This window comes from Lagenorhynchus albirostris, chromosome 12 (assembly GCF_949774975.1).
Source record: "Lagenorhynchus albirostris chromosome 12, mLagAlb1.1, whole genome shotgun sequence".
NCBI lineage: Eukaryota > Metazoa > Chordata > Mammalia > Artiodactyla > Delphinidae > Lagenorhynchus > Lagenorhynchus albirostris.
Genome location: NC_083106.1, coordinates 67,832,326 through 67,851,663, shown reverse-complemented (window position 1 = coordinate 67,851,663; position 19,338 = coordinate 67,832,326). Strand labels below are relative to the sequence as shown.

Here is a 19,338-nt window from a genome sequence, read left to right as displayed (position 1 = left end):
GCAACTAAGCCCGTGCACCACAACTACTGAGCCTGTGCTCTAGAGCCCACGAGCCACAACTACTGAAGCCCATGTGCCTAGAGCCCATGCTCCGCAACAAGAGAAGCCACCGCAATGAGAAGCCCTCGCACCGCAACGAAGAGTAGCCCCCGCTCACCGCAACCAGAGAAAGCCCGCACGCAGCAACAAAGACCCAACACAGCCAAAAATAAATAAATAAAAAACAAACAAAAAAACAGACATATAGATCAATGGAACAGAATAGAGAGCCCAGAAATAAACCAACATTTATATGGGCAACTCATCTACAACAAAGGAGGAAGAATATACAATCGAGAAAAGACAGCCTCTTCAATAAATGGTGCTGGGAAACTGGACATTTACATGCAAGAGAATCAAAATGGACTACTCTCTCACACCATGCACAAAAAAGAAATTCAAAATGGATTAAAGACTTAAATGTAAGACCTGAAACAATAAAGCTTGTAGAGGAAAACATAGGCAGTACATTCTTTTTTTTTTTTTTTTTTTTTGCAGTACGCGGGCCTCTCACTGTTGGGGCCTCTCCCGCTGTGGAGCACAGCCTCCGGACACGCAGGCTCAGTGGCCATAGCTCACGGGCCCAGCCGCTCCGCGGCATGTGGGATCCTCCCGGACCGGGGCACAAACCTGTGTCCCCTGCATCAGCAGGCGGACTCTCAACCACTGCGCCACCAGGGAAGCCCAGGCAGTACATTCTTTGACACTGGTCTTAATATTTTTTTTTGCATATGTCTCCTCAGGCAAGGGAAGCAAAGCAAAAATAAACCAATGGGACCTAATCAATCTAAAAAGCTATTGCACAGCAAAGGAAACTATCACCAAAATGCAAATCACCTACTGAATGGGAGAAGATATTTGCAAACAGTATATCCAACAAGGGGTCAATATCCAAAATATACAAAGAACTCATACAACTCAATATCAAATAAACAAAAAACCCAATTAAAAAATGGGCAGGGTTCCAGGGTTGACATTTTTCCAAAGAAGACATACAGATGGCCAACAGGCACATGAAAAGTTGCTCAACATCACTAACCCTCAGGCAAATGCAGATCAAAATCACAATGAGGTATCATTCCTACCTGTCAGAATTGCTATTATCAAAAAGACAACAAATAATAAGTGTTGGGAAGGATGTGGAGAAAACGGAACCCTCATGCACTGTTGTTGGGAATGTAAATTGGTGCTGCTACTATGTAAAATAGTATGGAGATTCCTCAAAAAATTAAAACTAAGCTACCATACAGCCTATGAATTCCAAGTCTGGGTATTTATCCAAAGAAAATGAAAACACTAATTTGAAAAGATACGTATACCCCTATGTTCACTGCAGCATTATTTACTATAGCCAAGTTATGGAAGGAACCTCAGTGCCCATCAATACATGAGCAAATAAAGAAGATGTGGTATGTGTGTGTGCGCACACACACACACACACACACCATACACTGGAATATTATTCAGCCATAAAAAGAATGCAGTCTTGCCATTTGCAGCAACATGGATGGACCTAGATGGTATTCTACTAAATGAAATAAGTCAGACAGAGTAAGACAAATACTATATGATTTCACTTAATTGCAGACTCTAAAAAACAAAACAGATGAACAAACATAACCAAACAGAATCATACATACAGAGAACAAACAGGTGGTTGCCAGAGGGGAAGGGTGTAGGGGGAAGAGAGAATGAGGAAGATTAAAAGGTACAAACTTTCAGTTACAAAATAAATGAGTCACAGGTATGAAATGTACAGTGTGGGGAATACAGTCAATAATTATGCAATGCCCTTGCATGATGACCAATGACAACTAGACTTAACGTGATCATTTTGAAATGTACAGAAATCACTATGTTGTAGAATATGAACAGTGTTGTAGGTCAATTATACTTCAGAAACAAACAAGCAAACAAACTAACAGACTCCTAGAAAAAGAGATCAGATTTGTGGCTACCACAGGTGGGGGTTAAGGGGAGGGGGAATTAGATGAAGGTAGTCAAAAGGTACAAACTTCCAGTTATAAGATAAATAAGTACTAGGGATATAATGTACAACATGACAAAGATAATTAACACTTGTATGTTAAGAGAGTAAATCCTGAGAGTTTTTATCACAAGGAAAAAAATTTTTTTCTCTATTTCTTTAATGTTGTCTATAGGAGATGATGGATGTTCACTAAACTTACTGTGGTCATCATTCCATGACAATATGTATGCCAAATCCCCATGCTGCACACCTTAAACTCATACAGTGCTGTATGTCAATTATATCTCAATAAAACTGGGGGGGGGGGAAGGATTCTCCTGCGCCTTAATCCATTATCCAGCAGCCTAGCGTGGATTACACTTATCAACCCGAACTCATCTACCGACATTTGAGGTGTAACCGAAGACCCAAATTCAACTATTAATCAGTCTGTGTGCTCTTGGGCTTGTTGCTTAATTTCTTTTGTAGCACAGTAAAATGGTGATGATAATGGAACCTACTTAAGTTCTGGTAAAATAATGCTAGTTCTGATGTTAAATAAAAATGTTAATACAGTACCAAGCCATGGGGAATTATTCTGTCTGTAGTTCTTCACTTACTGGACTGGTTGGCAAACCATTCTGTTTCTTTTCTAAGACTATTCTCTAATGATTATGTAACAATTCAATTTTCTAAAGATTAACTTTAATTGTGGAAACTCATATAAGGTTTGAATATATTCTTACCAAAGAACTCTGATAATTTAGTCAAGTATTTGTGCCAATAATGTGGGAAACTGAAGACATTAGCCTAACAAAATGGGAATAACAGAAAGATTAAAAAAATAAAAACCATATAAAGTTAAAATAAGAGCTATAACAGCAATATTAATTGAAAATAAAGATTTGAATGTACCAAAGACTAAATAATGATTTGACACATAGCTAAGATGCTTTCTTTTTTTTAAATTGAAGTACAGTTGATTTACAATGTTGTGTTAATTTCTGCTGTACAGCAAAGTGATTTAGTTACACATACATACATATATACATACATTCTTTCTGATATTCTTTTCCACTATGGTTTATCTCAGGATATTGAATATACTTCCCTGGTGGGATACTTTATAAAAGGTTTAATATGACCATAAACCTACAGAATGGCTCTCAAACATCCAGGAAAACCCAAACAGGTCACACAAGTTTCTATAGATGGTTTAAAAAGTTAATAGTACAAAGTATCCAAAATTTTATTTGAGACATAAATAATAAACTAATTCAATTTAAAAATTCTCAATAAAATCAAATATTTTCAAGTAGTTCATTGGTATAAGGACAAATTTTGAAAATCATCCTTTTAGGCCAATAATAATGATTAACACCAATTTATTAAACTAAGAATATTTAAAAAACAAATTCTGTGCTGGGTTATTTGCTAGTATGAAAGGACCCATAGAGAAGTAAATGCTTCAGTGAGGTAAGGGTAATCAACCAGACTTGATCCCAGTTTTCCCTTTTGGGAGATTTTAATTATACACCCACAAAAAACTTCTGCTTTGTCTATTTAGTGAAGTAATTTTTTTAAAATTGAAGTACTGTATAGTTGATTTACAATATTGTGTTAGTTGCAGGTGTGCAGCAAAGTGATTCAGTTACACACACACACACGTGTGTGTATATATATATTCTTTTTCAGATTCTTTTCCACTATAGGTTATTACAAGATATTGAATATAGTTCCCTGTGCTATACAGTAAGTCCTTGTTGTTATCTATTTTATATATGGTAGCGTGTATCTGTTGATCCCAAACTCCTAATTTATCCCTCCCTCCCCTGCTTCCCCTTTGGTAATCATAAGCTTGTTTTCTGTGTCTGTGAGTCTGTCTGTTTTGTAAATAAGTTCATTTGTATCATTTTTTTTAGATTCCACATATAAATGATATCATTTGATATTTGCCTTTCTCTGACTTACTTCACTTACTATGGTAATCTCTAGGTCCATCCATGTTGCTGCAAATGGCAATATTTCATTCTTTTTTATGGCCGAGTAATATTCTATTATGCATGCATGTGCGTGCACACACACACACACCATCTTCTTTATCCATTCCTCTGCTGATGGACACTTAGGTTGCCTCCATGTCTTGGCTATTGCAAACAGTGCTGCTATGAACATTGGGGGGCATGTATCTTTTTGAATTAGAGTTTTTGTCTTTTCCGGATATATGCCCAGGAGTGGAATTGAGTTTTTTGTGTTTTTTTTTTTTTTAATAAATCTCCATACTGTTTTCCATAGTGGCTTTACCAATTTACATTCCTACCAACAGTGTAGGAGGGTTCCCTTTTCTCCACATCCTGGAGAGGCAATTCTTGAATCTGAACTATGTAAAAAGTCAGAACTGAAACAATCTAAATGTCCCTCAACAGGGCAGCGTTAAGAGTAAGCCATTGTTAAAAAGTGGTAGTTTCAAAGAAATGATGCCAAGAGAAAGGGTTCAAAATCATACATACAGTTGTTTTATAGCTATGACTTTAAGGCTGAAAGACATATTCAAAGAGAAAAGAGATACCAAATTGCTAACATCAGTTGTCTTACTGTATGTAGTAAGAGTATTGGGGATTTTTTCTTCTTATTCTGTATTTTCCTGAATTTCCTTAAAGTTATGTTTTGCTTTCATGACAGAAAAACTAATTTAAAAAAATCCCTTTAAAATGACATAACTTCTAGACTATGAAAAGCAGCTGTCAAAATAGTCCACTGTGAAGAAGGAGAGTGGGTAGGGGTGTAGACAACACAAAACTGGCCACATGCTAATGGTCGTGAGTGATGGGCACATAGGGGCTCACTAAACTATTCCCTCTACTTTCATATCGTTTATAATTTAAAAAATAAGTTTAAAAAGCAATAGCTACTGGGCTTCCCTGGTGGCACAGTGGTTGAGAGTCCGCCTGCCGATGCAGGGGACATGGGTTCGTGCCCCGGTCCGGGAAGATCCCACATGCCGCGGAGCGGCTAGGCCCGTGAGCCATGGCCGCTGAGCCTGTGCATCTGGAGCCTGTGCTCCACAACAGGAGAGGCCACAACAGTGAGAGGCTCGCGTACCGCAAAGAAAAAAGAAAAAAGAAAAAAAAAAAAAAAGCAATAGCTACTTCCCTATTGCTTCTGAGAAGTTGCTGTGGTTTCAGTCTGAAATCCATAGATCTGAGTAGTACTGGCTGGTAACAAAGTTACTAATTCTGTCTACTACAAGCAGTATTAAACAGGAATTTCACCACAGTTGAAAATACAGCTGGGACTTCCCTGGCAGTCCAGTGGCTAAGACTCTGCACGTCCATTGCAGGGGGTGTGGGTTCAATTCCTGGTCAGGGAACTAAGATTCTGCTGTCGTGGACAAAAAACAAACAAAAAAATTCAGCTGACCCTTAAACAACTGGGGGGAGTTAGGGGCACTGACCATCCAAGCAGTTGAAAATTCCAGTGTAATTTTAGTCAGCCTTCCAAATCCACGGTTCTATATCCACGGTTCAACCAACCATGGATCATGTAGTACCATAGTTCAGGCTAGGTGAAAAAATCCACGTATAACTGGACCCATGCAGTTTAAACCCATGTTGTTCAAGGGGAAACTGTATAACTGAATTAGGAGACATGAGCAATGGATTCATATCACATTAAATAAACCAAATTAACAAAAATAAAATTTCTTAATTCTCCTGGCATGTTATAGCGTTTTAGAATCAAGTTAGAAATATAGAACAGTTAGCCTTTTGACTTCCCTGGTGGTGCAGTTGGTTAAGAATCCACCTGCCAATGCAGGGGACATGGGTTTGATCTCTGGCCAGGGAAGATCCCACGTGCCGTGAAGCAACTAAGCCCTGGCACCACAACGACTGAGCCTGGGCTCTAGAGCCCGTGAGCCACAACTACTGAAGCTCACATGCCTAAAGCCCGTGCTCTGCAACAAGAGAAGCCACTGCAATGAGAAGTCTGCACACTGCAACGAAGAGTAGCCCCCGCTCACTGCAAGTAGAGAAAGCCTGCATGCAGCAATGAAGACCCAACACAGCCAAAAAAAAAAACCCAAAAAACAAGAACAGTTAGGCTTTGTTTTAATACCCTAAAGAATAACTGGGTTTATGAAGGCAAAGCTAGGGTTTTCCTTTGTTGTAAACAAATTTAATATGCAGAATTTTAGACTGGTAGCCTAGAAAAATTGAGGTCCTCCCCAATATTTATTTTCTATAAACCAAAGTCCTGGTATTTCAGATTGTTAAAGTAGAGCTACCCAAAGGAACTGCAAGCAGGTAAAGAAAATCTTATTCAAAAGAGGGGCCAAGACAACAGGCGCATGGAAAGATGCTCAGCATCACTAATTATTAGGAAAACGAAAATCAAACCAATAATGAGATATCCCCTCACATCAGAATAGGTACTGTCAAAAAGGTGAGAAATAAGCGTTGGCAAGGATGTGGAGAAAAGGGAACCCTCATACACTGTTGGTGGGAATGTAAATTGGTGCAGCCACTATGGAGATTCCGCAAAAAGTTAATAGAACCACCATATGATAAAGCTATCCTACTTCTGGGTATTTATCAAAAGAATATGAAAGCACTAATTTGGAAAGATATAAGCACCCCTATGTTTACTGCAGCATTATTTACAATAGCCAACACATGGAAACAACCTAAGCGTCCATAAATGAATAGATAAAGATGTGGTACATATATACAATGGAATACTACTTAGCCATAAAAAAGAAATAATGTCATTTGCAGCAACATGGACGGACCTAGAGATTATCATACTAAGTGAAAGTAAGTCAGAGAAAGACAGCTATTGTATGATAGTGCTTATATGTGGAATCTAAAAAAAAAAGGGTACAAATGAACTTATCTACAAAACAGAAATGGAGTTACAGATGTAGAGAACAAACTTATGGTTACCAGGGGGCAAAGTGGGGGAGGGATAAGATTGGGATTGACATATACACACTACTATATATAAAATAGGTAACTAATAAGGACCTACTGTATAGCACAGGGAACTCTACTCAATACTCTGTAATGGCCTATATGGGAAAAGAATCTAAAAAAGAGGGGATATGTTTATGTATAACAGATCTACTTTGCTGTACATCTGAAACTAACACAACACGGTAAATCAACTGTACTCCAATAAAAAATTTTTAAAATGGAGATGTGGTGTATATATATAAACAATGGAATACTACTCAGCCATAGAAAAAGATGAGATCTTGCCATCTGGGACAATGTGGATGGACCTCGAGGGTATTACACTAAATGAAATAAGTCAGACAAAGAAAGACAAATACCGTATGATTTCACTCATATGTGGAGTATAAGAAATAAAAACAAAGTAAGTAAACAAACCAAACATGCAGCTACAGAGAGAGAGTGGTGGTTACCAGAGGGGAAGGGGTGGTGGGGCGGGGGGGAGGGTGAAATGGGTGAAGGGGATCAACTGTATGATGACACATGGAAACTGAAGTTTTGGCAATGAGCACGCTATACTGTTTAGAGAATTTTGTGCACATGAAATTTATATAATGTTATAAGCCAATGTTACTTCAATTAAGAAAAAAGACAAAAAGATGGGCCAATACGGTTCAGCTTATTAAAGGTCTTTGAAACATAAAATAAAAACTGAGACATTCCCATTATTATGCAAAATGTCCTTTACAGATTTTATGAAATAGGTAACTGGTTTGCAACATTACATCAATTTACATATAATTATATGGCCCATCTTTTGGTCAGTGGTTGCCTCTGTTCTTGGAACTCAGTATAGATGAAGTTGTAGCAGGCCATTTTAAAGATGCTCTCTTTTACAAGGCCATACGTAGCCTTTCTCTTCTTCACTTATCCCTTTGTCCTATTCTGGGAAAAAGAACATTCATTCTACTCAATCTTAAAATCCTGACAAAGTTAAGGGGACAAAATACAAGGACATAATGGTATCATTATATCATAATGGAACAATGATAATTTAAGCTTAGGGCTTAAATGCCTACTATGTAGCTAATTTCTTGTCATTATTAATTAACTGAGAGGGTATTTTATCCAAGTTTTGAAGTTTTCTAGCCAACTCGTAAACAGGTATCAATAAGAATGACCAAACAAAAGAGATATCTCTCTGAATCCAAGAAGCAACTATAGGTTGTATGTAGTCCTAACCAGTAATTCTCTATCACTGGGGGGGCCTCGAATGGAAACAAGCAAAAAAACCAAAACCTGCAAAAAAATATCTAGCAGGTAAATATGGCACAATAGTATTCAAGTATTAGATAGGTGTAAAATCTCTAAGATCCCTTTAAAAACTGATTTTCTAACTACAGTCTAACTACAACCTTAGTTCTTTTATTTGCTGTTACAGAATTAAATTCGAACCTCATTCCAAATTTTTCTTAAAGACTGCCATAATTATAGTTATTAGAATAAACATCAAAACATGAGAATACTAATATAATCTGCCATGTCAGTATGTAAAATACAGATTTTAATTTTATTATTTAAATCCATGGAAATAATAGGTTAAATCATATATTAAGGTTAATTTCAAAGACTATTTTGTAAATTGAAGAGTAACTTTTTTCGTATATTGACAAAGCCAGCAACATTCTAGATCATTACAAATATATTATACTTAACTCTTTTCTGGAAATTGGAACTGCAGATATTGACTTGATCAAGTATTCTGGAGGAAGATCCAACACTCTTGAAAGCTAAAAATCAAAAAGAACAAACAGCACAAGATTGTTAATATATTTGTTCCAGATTCAAGAGAATGCTACTCAACAATTGAAAAAACATATTGAGACACAACACAAATGAGCTACAAATGCACTATGCAATGTGATAAAAGCCAGACTCAAAAGGCTATATAATGTATGATTCAGTTTATTTGACATTCCGGAAAACCCAAAACTGTAAGGATAAAGATTAGATCAGTGGTTGCCAGGGGTTGAAGATGAGAAAGTTTGACCATAAATTGGCAAATAGAACTGTTTACCAAAAAGGATGAATTTTATATTTATAAATTTTTAAAACTTTTTATTTATTATTTGTTTATTTTTTTAAAAAAAGAGAAAGGATGAACTGCTGGGACCAAAGATAATTTTCTCTTTAATTCATTCATAAAATCTTTTTGTGTTAGGCACTGTTTTAGGAGTTGGGGACACAGCAGTGAATAAAAGAAACAAAAATCTCATACTATTTAAATAAACAAGTAAACAAATACAAAATGGGGGGAAAATCTGACCCCCAGCCTCTATCAAAAGTTTATTCACTTGTTTGTTTATTTATTTATTTATGGCTGCGTTGGGTCTTCGTTGCTGTGCGCAGGCTTTCTCTAGTTGCAGTGACCAGGGGCTACTCCTTGGTGCGCGGGCTTCTCATTGAGGTGACTTCTCTTTGTTGTGGAGCATGGGCTCTAGGCACACGGGCTTTAGCAGTTGTGGCATGCGGGCTCAGTAGTTGTGGCTCGCAGACTCTAGAGCCCAGGCTCAGTAGTTGTGACAATCAGGCTTAGCTGCTCCTCAGCATGTGGGATCTTCCCGGACCAGGGCTCGAACCTGTGTCCCCTGCATTGGCAGGCGGATTCTTAACCACTGCACCTCCAGGGAAGTGCCTACTCATATTTTTGAAAAGCTCACTGAATGACTGTAATGCACAGTCATAGTTGTGAACTACTGCCTTCATCAGGAACTCAAATTATGCCTAATTTTTCTTTGAAACAATCCTATGACTTTCATACTATTATAGCCTTCATTTCATGAATGATGAAACTGAAGTACAGAGAATTTATGTAACTTGCTTAGGTGGAAAAGCTGGGATGTAAACACAAGCTAGCTATAACCAGAACCTACCTTCAACCCCTATGTCATATCGATACCCTTTCAACAAAAAATGCATGAAAACGAAACAGTGAAAATAGCAGTACAGCCATAATGAATTTAAAACTGTCTTCATCTTTCTTGCCCACTTCCTCAATCCTTACTCAGCCTCTGCAATGGACAAGTCATGGCTGGTGAGAGAGAAGGGAAAGGGAGTAATGGGGTAAATAGGAAAAGTAAAGAATGTAAGAAGAAGCAATCTTAATCTTCCTCAGAGGGGTAAGTGTTCAGAAGGGAAGGAATAAAACTAAAGTCACTATCTCCATTATTAGTAATAATATTTATCCTATTATCAAAAGAAATTGTTTGCTGAATTTCATTAACGTAAAAAAAAGGTCAAAACTTGCAGACCAGGAGCTGTCATTTACCTTTAAGATACTCTGTATATTTCTGCTGATCAAGTATATGTTGATTTTTTAAATCTCAGAGTACAGTCTTTATTTTTAAATTCTAGCCTTTAGGAACTGAATTACTGTATCCTTCACAAAAAAAAGGCTTTTTTTCCTTAAGATACTTTCCCAGAAGTGGATAAATACTTCCAAAGCACTTACAGAATAAAGGCTGTAACTGTTCATGTTTATATTACAAAATGTTCCTGCCAAAACAGATACATCAGTAATAAAGATTCTATTATAATTTCTTTTAAAAAAATTCAAATTCCAGTTCCACTTTTACTGTCTATGAGCCCTTGGGAAAGTCATTTTACATCAACAAGCTTAAGTTTTCACATCTGAAAAGTGGGGATAATAAATCTATTAATAATAAACTAGGGCTCTTGTGAGGACTAACAAAATTGTGTCACATAATAAGCATGTAATAAATATTATTTCCTTCTTCCTTTAAAAGGTTTTATTTTGGGAGACTTCCCTGGCGGTCCAGTGGTTAAGACTCTGCATTTCCATTGCAGGGGGCCCGGGTTCAATCCCTGGTCAGGGAAATAAGATCCCGCATTTTGGACATAATGTCTTTCAAACTTACCCATAACCTTCTCCTATAAGACCTTCTGCCTATCTTAGATATAACTAAACTCTGCTGGAAAAAAAAAAAAAAAAAAAAAGGAACGTCGTTCACCATCCAGTTATACATGGATTAAGTCATTAGCCACTGCCGTTTCTGACCGATAATGAACCCTGAGAGGAGTTCAGGGCAAAAAACAGGATGAGGCACACTGTACTGTGGAAAAACAGGCCCCTTAGATAGTTCTATGTATATCTCAGGAAGAATTTTAATAACCAGATTCTTGCATCTTCCCATATCTAGAAAAGCACCAAAATCATTAACAGAGATATCCGTTCCCTGTGACTAGCTGTCATCTTTTACTGAGATGTAAGCCTGACTGCACATATTCCCCAACCAACAATTATGATTAAACTGGCTTCTCCCCCTACCTCTTCGGGGTTTACTCAGAGCTACTGAGTGGCTGTCTCCCAGGATATAGTCATCAGTAAGGTCCCTGAATAAAGCTGAAACTGACAACTCACACCTCTTACGTTGTGCTTTTTTTTTTTTTTTTTTTTTTTTTGCTGTACGCGGGCCTCTCACTGTTGTGGCCTCTCCCGTTGCGGAGCACAGGCTCCGGACGCGCAGGCTCAGCGGCCATGGCTCACGGGCCCAGCCGCTCCGCGACATGTGGGATCTTCCCGGACCGGGGCACGAACCCGCGTTCCCTGCATCGGCAGGCGGACTCTCAACCACTGCGCCACCAGGGAAGCCCACATTGTACATTTTTTCAACAAAGGCCAATTTTTTAATCTTTATCTCACAAATAAGTTGTGAACTTTGGAATGTAAAAATATTACCTAGGACCAACACAAAAAATTCTCTGATACAAACTAAACACTACTTAAAGTTTATTTCTTCTACCATACCTCATTTGCTCCAAAAGAGCTCTGAGGGGGTTTAAACCATAAAAATAAAATGGAGGTATGAAATTGTGCCAGCAAACTCAAGCTAAAGATAATCAGGCTTCTTGGCAACCAAGGTGCAAAGGGAATCTACACAGCACTTTTTACCTCGTAAGAGATAAAGCAAGTCAGTAGGAACAAAGTTTTCCTAAAAGTAAATTCTAAGACCAAGTTATATACACATGAAGATGTGAAGACCAAAATAGAAAATACCTTCAATAGTAATTTTACAAAGGCACAGAAACATTCTTATATGACGTAAATTTAAAAAACCAAGAAGAAAGGGACTGGGGAGAAAGGAGGAATGGGGAGTAACTGTTTAATAAGGACAGTTTCAGTTTGGCAAGATGAAAATATTCTGGAGATGGTTGGTGGTGATGGTTGCATAACAATGTGAATGTACTTAACGCCACTGAACTGTACATTTTAAAATGGTTAAGATGGTAAACTTTATATTAGAGAAACGCAAATCAAAAATAAAATGAGGTATCATCTCACACTGGTCAGAATGGCTATCATTAAAAACTCTACAAATAAATCCTGGAGAGGATGTGAAGAAAAGGGAAGCTTCCTACACTGTTGGTGGGAATGTAAGTTGGTACAGCCACTATGAAGAACAGTGTGGGGCTTCCCTGGTGGCGCAGTGGTTGGGAGTCCGCCTGCCGATGCAGGGGACACGGGTTCGTGCCCCGGTCCGGGAAGATCCCACATGCCGTGGAGCGGCTGGGCCCGTGAGCCATGGCCGCTGAGCCTGCGCGTCCGGAGCCTGTGCTCCGCAATGGGAGAGGCCACAACAGTGAGAGGCCCGCGTACCGAAAAAAAAAAAGAACAGTGTGGAGGTTCCTCAGAAAACTAAAAATAGAACTAACATATGATCCAGCAATCCCCCTCCTGGGCATAGATCCGGAAAAGATGAAAACCCTAATTTGAAAAGATACATGCATCCCAATGTTCACTGCAGCACTAATCACAGTAGCCAAGACATAGAAGCAACCTAAATGTCCATCGACAGATCAACAGACAAAGATGTTACATATATTCAAGGGGATACCATTCAGGCATTAAAAAGAACGAAATAATGCAATTTGCAGCAACATGGATGCAACTAGAGATTATCATACTAAGTGAGTAAGTCAGAAAGAGAAAGACAAATACCATATGATATCACTTATACGTGGAATCTAAAAACATGACAAAAATGAACCTATCTACAAAACAGAAACAGACTCACACACATAGAGAACAGAGTTGTGGTTGCCAAGGGGGAGAGGTTTGGGGAGGGATGGAGTGGGAGGCTGGGGTTAGCAGATGTAAGCTATTATATATGGAATGGATAAACAAGGTCCTACTGTACAGCACAGGGAACTATATTCAGTATCCTGTGACAAACCATAATGGAAAATATAGAAAAAGTATATATATGTATAAATGAATCACTTTGCTGTATAGCAGAAATTAACAGATCATAAATCAACTATACTTCAATAAGACAACAAACCATAAAAAAAGATGTTAAGTTTTATGTTATGTGTATTTTCCCACAATTAAAAACAAAACCCAAAAAGACTTTGGGATTAAGTAGTAGAAAGAAGTCTTCTTTACATAATCTCTCATTTCCTACCCATTATCAAATTAAAATGAAAAGGAAGGAAGAACGGAGAGGAGAAAGAAAGGAAGGTAGGTCACAGGCTGGTTGGTTCTCCAGCAAAAAATACACATGATAGGCATAGCCCAAAGTTATACACTTCAAAAGTGGTAACCAAGCAAAGATTCACCAGACTCTGAGAAGAAATGGGGCAGCCCTGTTTGGCAAGGCTCCTAAACTGAATTAACTATTCTCATTAATACCCAAATCTGGAGAGAAAACACTGAATGAATTCCATTATTTTTTTCATCTATGACTGAGAGATGCTACAGAACTGCGGGAAAGAATGAGGAAAAGAGAAGTGATTTCCAGCACAAGTGAAGCTTCTAGGGCAGAATCTGAGGGCCTCCCCAATGGAAACACAACACATTCCCCCAATTACAGGGAGTAAATCCTGATACTGTGCTGCATGGGCAGGAAGAATCAGAGGAGGAACTTTTATAGGAAGATGGAAAAATATCAGAACTAGCCAGCAAAAATATGCCAAGTCAGAATTCAGGAGTAACGTGTACAGGTCACCATGACCTCCTGGAGAGACAAAAGAGAAGTGGAAAGCTGCAGAGTTTATATTTTTGTAATCACAAAAGTGAGGTGAGCCAAGAACAATTCTGAAATGGAGAATGAAGAAGTCCCCCACACAATGCGGAAGCAAATATAAAGTCTGGGCAGAGCTGTCAAGCACTGGTAAGTGAAAAAGAACAGGCATCAAAAACAGACAAACAAACTGAAAGAGACAGAGATACGGAGAGGGAGGGGCAGGGACTGAAAGAAAAAGACAGAATGAAAGGAATGTGGCATACAGGACATCAAAGAACTCTAGAAGAAAAATATAACGATACATTCTTCATAAGGGCTTCCAGATTTGTGAATAAGCAAGAACTGAAAGATGGAAAAACAACAGAGTGAGATAAAAAAGGAGTCTAAAGATTAAATAAACTGATGATCAAACATTTATTCTAGAACTATTAATTAGGAAACACAAAGGAAGAGTGTACTCAGAATTGAAAATAAAAGTATAAAAGTATAACACATAAGGGCCAAGATAATCAGATAATACAGATATTGAAAAACATAGGGGCTTCCCTGGTGGCGCAGTGGTTGAGAGTCCGCCTGCCAATGCAGGGGACACGGGTTTGTGCCCCAGTACGGGAGGATCCCACATGCCGCGAAGCGGCTGGGCCCGTGAGCCATGGCCGCTGAGCCTGCGCGTCCGGAGCCTGTGCTCCGCAATGGGAGAGGCCACAACAGTGAGAGGTCCGTGTACCGCAAAAAAAACAGCAACAACAACAAAAAAATACACACAAAAAAACCCCATAAATAGATCAAATAAAATTGGGTACAAGATAATCCAACCTTAGGATAACTGGTGCCCCTAAAATACAAAAAGAGCAGCAGCAAAGAAGCAAGCAGACAGGAAGACAGGTACATTGGTTCTCCAGCAGCATTAAGGACAGAGAGACAAAGCACAAAGCCACACTCTTCACAAAGTGATAGTCAAGAAAAGATACAAAAGATTCTCAAGCAGAATGGAGCACCCTTATTTTAGCAGGGCTCCTACCTTAGTCTTATTTCCCAGAAGCCATCAAGATGAATGAATAAAACCCAAGAAAAATAAAAGTATTCATAGATATATATCTTGGATCCCCCAAAAGCAGGGCCTGGGAAAAGGACTGTGTGCAGGTAGTTTATCTGGGAAGTGACTGCTGACGGCAGAAGTGATATACTGGGGAGAGTGAGAGAGGAGAAAAAGTAAATACAAGATTGTGCTATCAAGTTCACTGCTATAGGCAATAGGGCCTTAATTTCTATCATACTTTTCAAGAGGGATACACAATGTATATCAAAGTGTCTATCCAAAAATAGGGAACAGGCGCTTCTATCCCCCAGTGACTGAGGGGTGTCCTTGAGGGTGTTCACTCCACCACGCTTGAGCCAAGTATGGGTTGGTAGCAGGCTTTTTGACAGCGTTAAGTGCTGTTAACAGTAAGTGAATGGAAGCACATGTGAAACTGTTCACTTAAGTGGCAGCTAGAACCAGGTGTGACCAAGGTAATAGGAGATTGGGCATAATAGCCAATAAAAGGGAAATCGTCCCTGAAATTAAGAACGAAATCTGAATTGTTGTATATGACTGCAATGGCACACCACTCAGCAGTAAAATGAAAGAACTGGACCTCTGTGCACCATTATGGATAAATCTTTTTTAAAATTTGAAGGAAACAAACAAAAAAAACCCCAAGTTGCAGAAGGATAATTACAGTTTGATTCCCACTTATATAAAATTTAGTAACTTGAAAAAGAATACTATTTAGGGATACATTCCTAGGTAGTAAGTCACATGCACAGGCATGATAAACAAAACCTCATATGTGAGGAAAGAGTTTGCATCCAGGGATGGGTACCCAGGAGATTTTAATAGTGTTTGTAATAGTTTATTGCTCAAGCAGGGTGAAGGGTACATGGATACTAACAGTATTCTTCTCCATGATTAAATATCCCCCCCCCCCAAAAAAAGGGAAACAAATGGAATCTATAGATCAAAATAAATGACTATGTCAGGAAAACTTAATACAGAAAATTCAACACTGAGACACATCCTGGTCAAGTCGCTAAATTTCAAAAATAAAGCACCCAACAAGAAAACTCCAGAGATGAAATAAATGTACTTTACTTTGTAGCCATGTTACCTAATCACAAAGATCATGATCTGGTTAAAGTAAATAATTTAGCAATGATATTGTATAGGGCAAAATTCATCTACTAGAGAAGCTGCAAACTGATTTGCTTATTTCACTTGCTCAGTTCTTTCCTTAATTTGAATTAGTTGCCAACATATGAAAATTGGAAAAAAATTAAAATAACATTAGATTGTTATATGACATTTGCATCTGTAGTATCAGACTTTGGAAAATCAAAAATCAGAAGTAAACAATCTGGTGTTATTGTTTTATTTCTAAAAGGAAGATTTTTAATATTATTTCTAAATTTATTATTTTCATATTATTTCTAAACATGCTAATTTTCTAGTTATTAACCCTCCTTTTGATATGTCTAGGATTATTTTATCTGAGAAATCATAATTTCTTAAAAAAACACAAGTTAAAAAAAACCCTTCTTGAAAAATTTACTCATAAAGAAATCCAGACAATTAAGCCATGTATCAGGAAAAGGATTGGTGGTAAGCAATGTATCCAATTCAAAATAAAGTGAATAAGAGACAAGTCATACAAATACCATTAATAAACAGACTACGTGTTACAAACTTTGAGAAAGTTACTGAAACAAATTAGGAAAGGTAGAGGAAAGTTATACCAACTATAAGAGTGCTAATGTTCTCTCATGGCAAGGGTTGATACTGCCTAAATCTGAAACATTAAGATTTTTTAAAATTTATAATTAACATACAATATTATATTAGTTTCAGGTGTACAACACAGTGATGGATGAAATGATCACCAAAATAAGTGCAGTTACCATCTGTCACCATACAAAGTTACAGTGTTATTGACTATATTCCTTATGTGTATGTTACATCCCATAACATATTTTACAGCTGTAAGTTTGTACCTCTTAATTCCCTTTACCTATTTTGTCCAACCCCCCCCCCCCGGTAAAAACCAGTCTGTTCTCTGTATCTAGGAGTCTCTGAAACATCAAGATTTTAAAAAATAAGCTCCAAATTGTGATGTTCTTCATAATCTCTTAACTGTAGAGGACTCGTTTAGGAAATTGATCAATAATTCTTTGAATTGCACTTTGGATTCTTTTTCTTTCATTATGTTCAAGCTAAACTGTGTTTAATACTTTTTACTTAAAACTGCATTTAGGTTATGAGTACGTGGGGAATCATAATAGTATACTTTTAGCAGTTGGACATTTTCCATTGTAAAACCTAAAAAAATAAAAGCTTGTTACAATACAGTCCAATTTTTATAAAAAGCATATCTATTCTGTCTTCCCATCTTCCTTCTTTTTTCTGCCTGTATTTCTGCAAAGAAATGTATCTAAAATAGAGGTCAATCAATGTTAGGGATAACTTTATTTTTTAAATTCTATGTACTGTAATTCTTTACAATAAACAGGGTTTTTTTTGCAAAAATGAGAAAGCTTTTTTTCTTTACCAAAGCACAATTTTATAAAAGTATCTACTGTTAAGGAATTCCTACTGAAAATTAAGCAGTATGGTTCAGATATATAGCTTTCTGTTTATTTAACTTCATGTGGGGCTATTGGGCTGCACCCTGCAGGCCTGCAAGCCTTGTTGGATGCCCAGCCTGGAGACCGAAGAAAGAGCCCAGAGACAGCTACAGAGACACTACTGATTTATCGGATAGAGGATCTTACACGTCTGAAGCAAAAGGTCCTGTAGCAACACCCCGCTGTGTGTGGCTGACGGCAGACAGGACACGGCAGCCATCTTCGCTACTTGGGAGAGAACGAGGCTACCATTTATAGGGGGAATTGACGTCAGGTTGGCTCAACAGTTACCAGAAAAACTAGCAGCTGAGGCAGGGGGCAAGCAAGTAGGCGGTTACTGATTAAGCCCTATAATTAAGAGGATTGGGTAGTTATATGAGTGAAGCAGGGACTGGTCAGCAGGGAATATACAGACAGCCATCTTGAATGGCCTGATCATACAGGTGCTAAAGCTTTCACCTAGGGTAATGGATAATAATTAGGTCCCCAATACCAGAAAGCCGCTGGGGTGGTGGTGGTGTGGAGAGGGGCTTCAAAATACCCCATCCTCAGAACTCTAACAGATAATATAATGACTAATGAATACTGCATGCATACAATACAAACACAATTCTAAGTACCCTATTTATATTAATTCATTGAACCTTAATGACAAGCCTATAAGGTAGCTAAATAATTTTCCACATTTTACAGATGAAGTACAGTGAACTTACACACCTATCAGAGAAACTGGATTTAAACCCACGTGTCTTTTGTTCTTAGTCACTATACCAGTGGTTCTCACATTTTGCACATGGGAATGACCCAGGGATCTTTAGAAAACACCGAGGTCTGGCTTCCACATATAAATATTCTGTCTAATTAATACAGGGTATGACCTGGGCAACAGATGTTAAAAAGTTCTGGGGGTTGATTCTAATGTGAGGTAGAGCATGGGGACCACTGAACTACACCTTTCTGCTTCCTGGTCCTCCCTGGCTAGTGGTTATCAAGCCCGGATGAACACCAAAATCCCCTGATAAGGTTGAGAACTTCAAGGCCCCCACCCCACCCCAGCTCAAGGGGCCTGGGCTTAGGTATTTTTTTCAATGCTTCTCAGGTGATTCCAGTCTCAAGTAGACAAAGCTTGAAAAGCACTGCAGAGGGAGACACTAGCTGCCTTCCACTTTAACGATCAGTGCCCAAACTAGTGAGGGATCTTAATTAATTTGAGGAGTATCTTTTAAATGGGGTGGGCGCACACACACACACACACACAAAGAAACAAAGAAAAAGGAACCACTGTCAAATGTCAGAGAGCGTGGTTTTTAATTCACCTACCGTCTCACAGGTTCAGAACTATTCTGGAAATAATAGGACTTGTCTCTGAGATTGAACTTAGTGTTTTCTCTGATGAAAATGTGACCTATGAGTTTCCTTAGCTACAGATTTCTTTTTTTCCCCTTTAGCTAAAGGTGTTTCTCCTGGCGTTGGGCTTCATCTAGGGCTACCACAGGTGAAACAAGAGCCTACTGATAACTATCTACTTGAGGCCTCAGATTAGTGAAAGAAAAAATTTTTACAGAATATGCTAAAAGTTTACTCAGTTGAAAATAAAATAAGAAAAGAAGACTAAGGTTCAAAACTTTAGAGCTAAAAACAGAGGAATAAAATCCACAAAACAGGGGACTTC

General features: G+C 38.1%; 1 protein-coding gene across 2 annotated transcripts in view; it reads right to left on the bottom strand.

The window, feature by feature from the left end:
* Window positions 1-19,338, bottom strand: part of RARS2 (arginyl-tRNA synthetase 2, mitochondrial) — an 80,963-nt gene that overhangs the window by 49,978 nt on the left and 11,647 nt on the right. For both annotated transcript variants that reach the window (XM_060167444.1, XM_060167445.1), the window contains exon 2: window positions 8,677-8,750. In XM_060167444.1, the coding sequence (XP_060023427.1) occupies window positions 8,677-8,750 (74 nt within the window). The remainder of the gene's footprint in view (window positions 1-8,676; window positions 8,751-19,338) is intronic.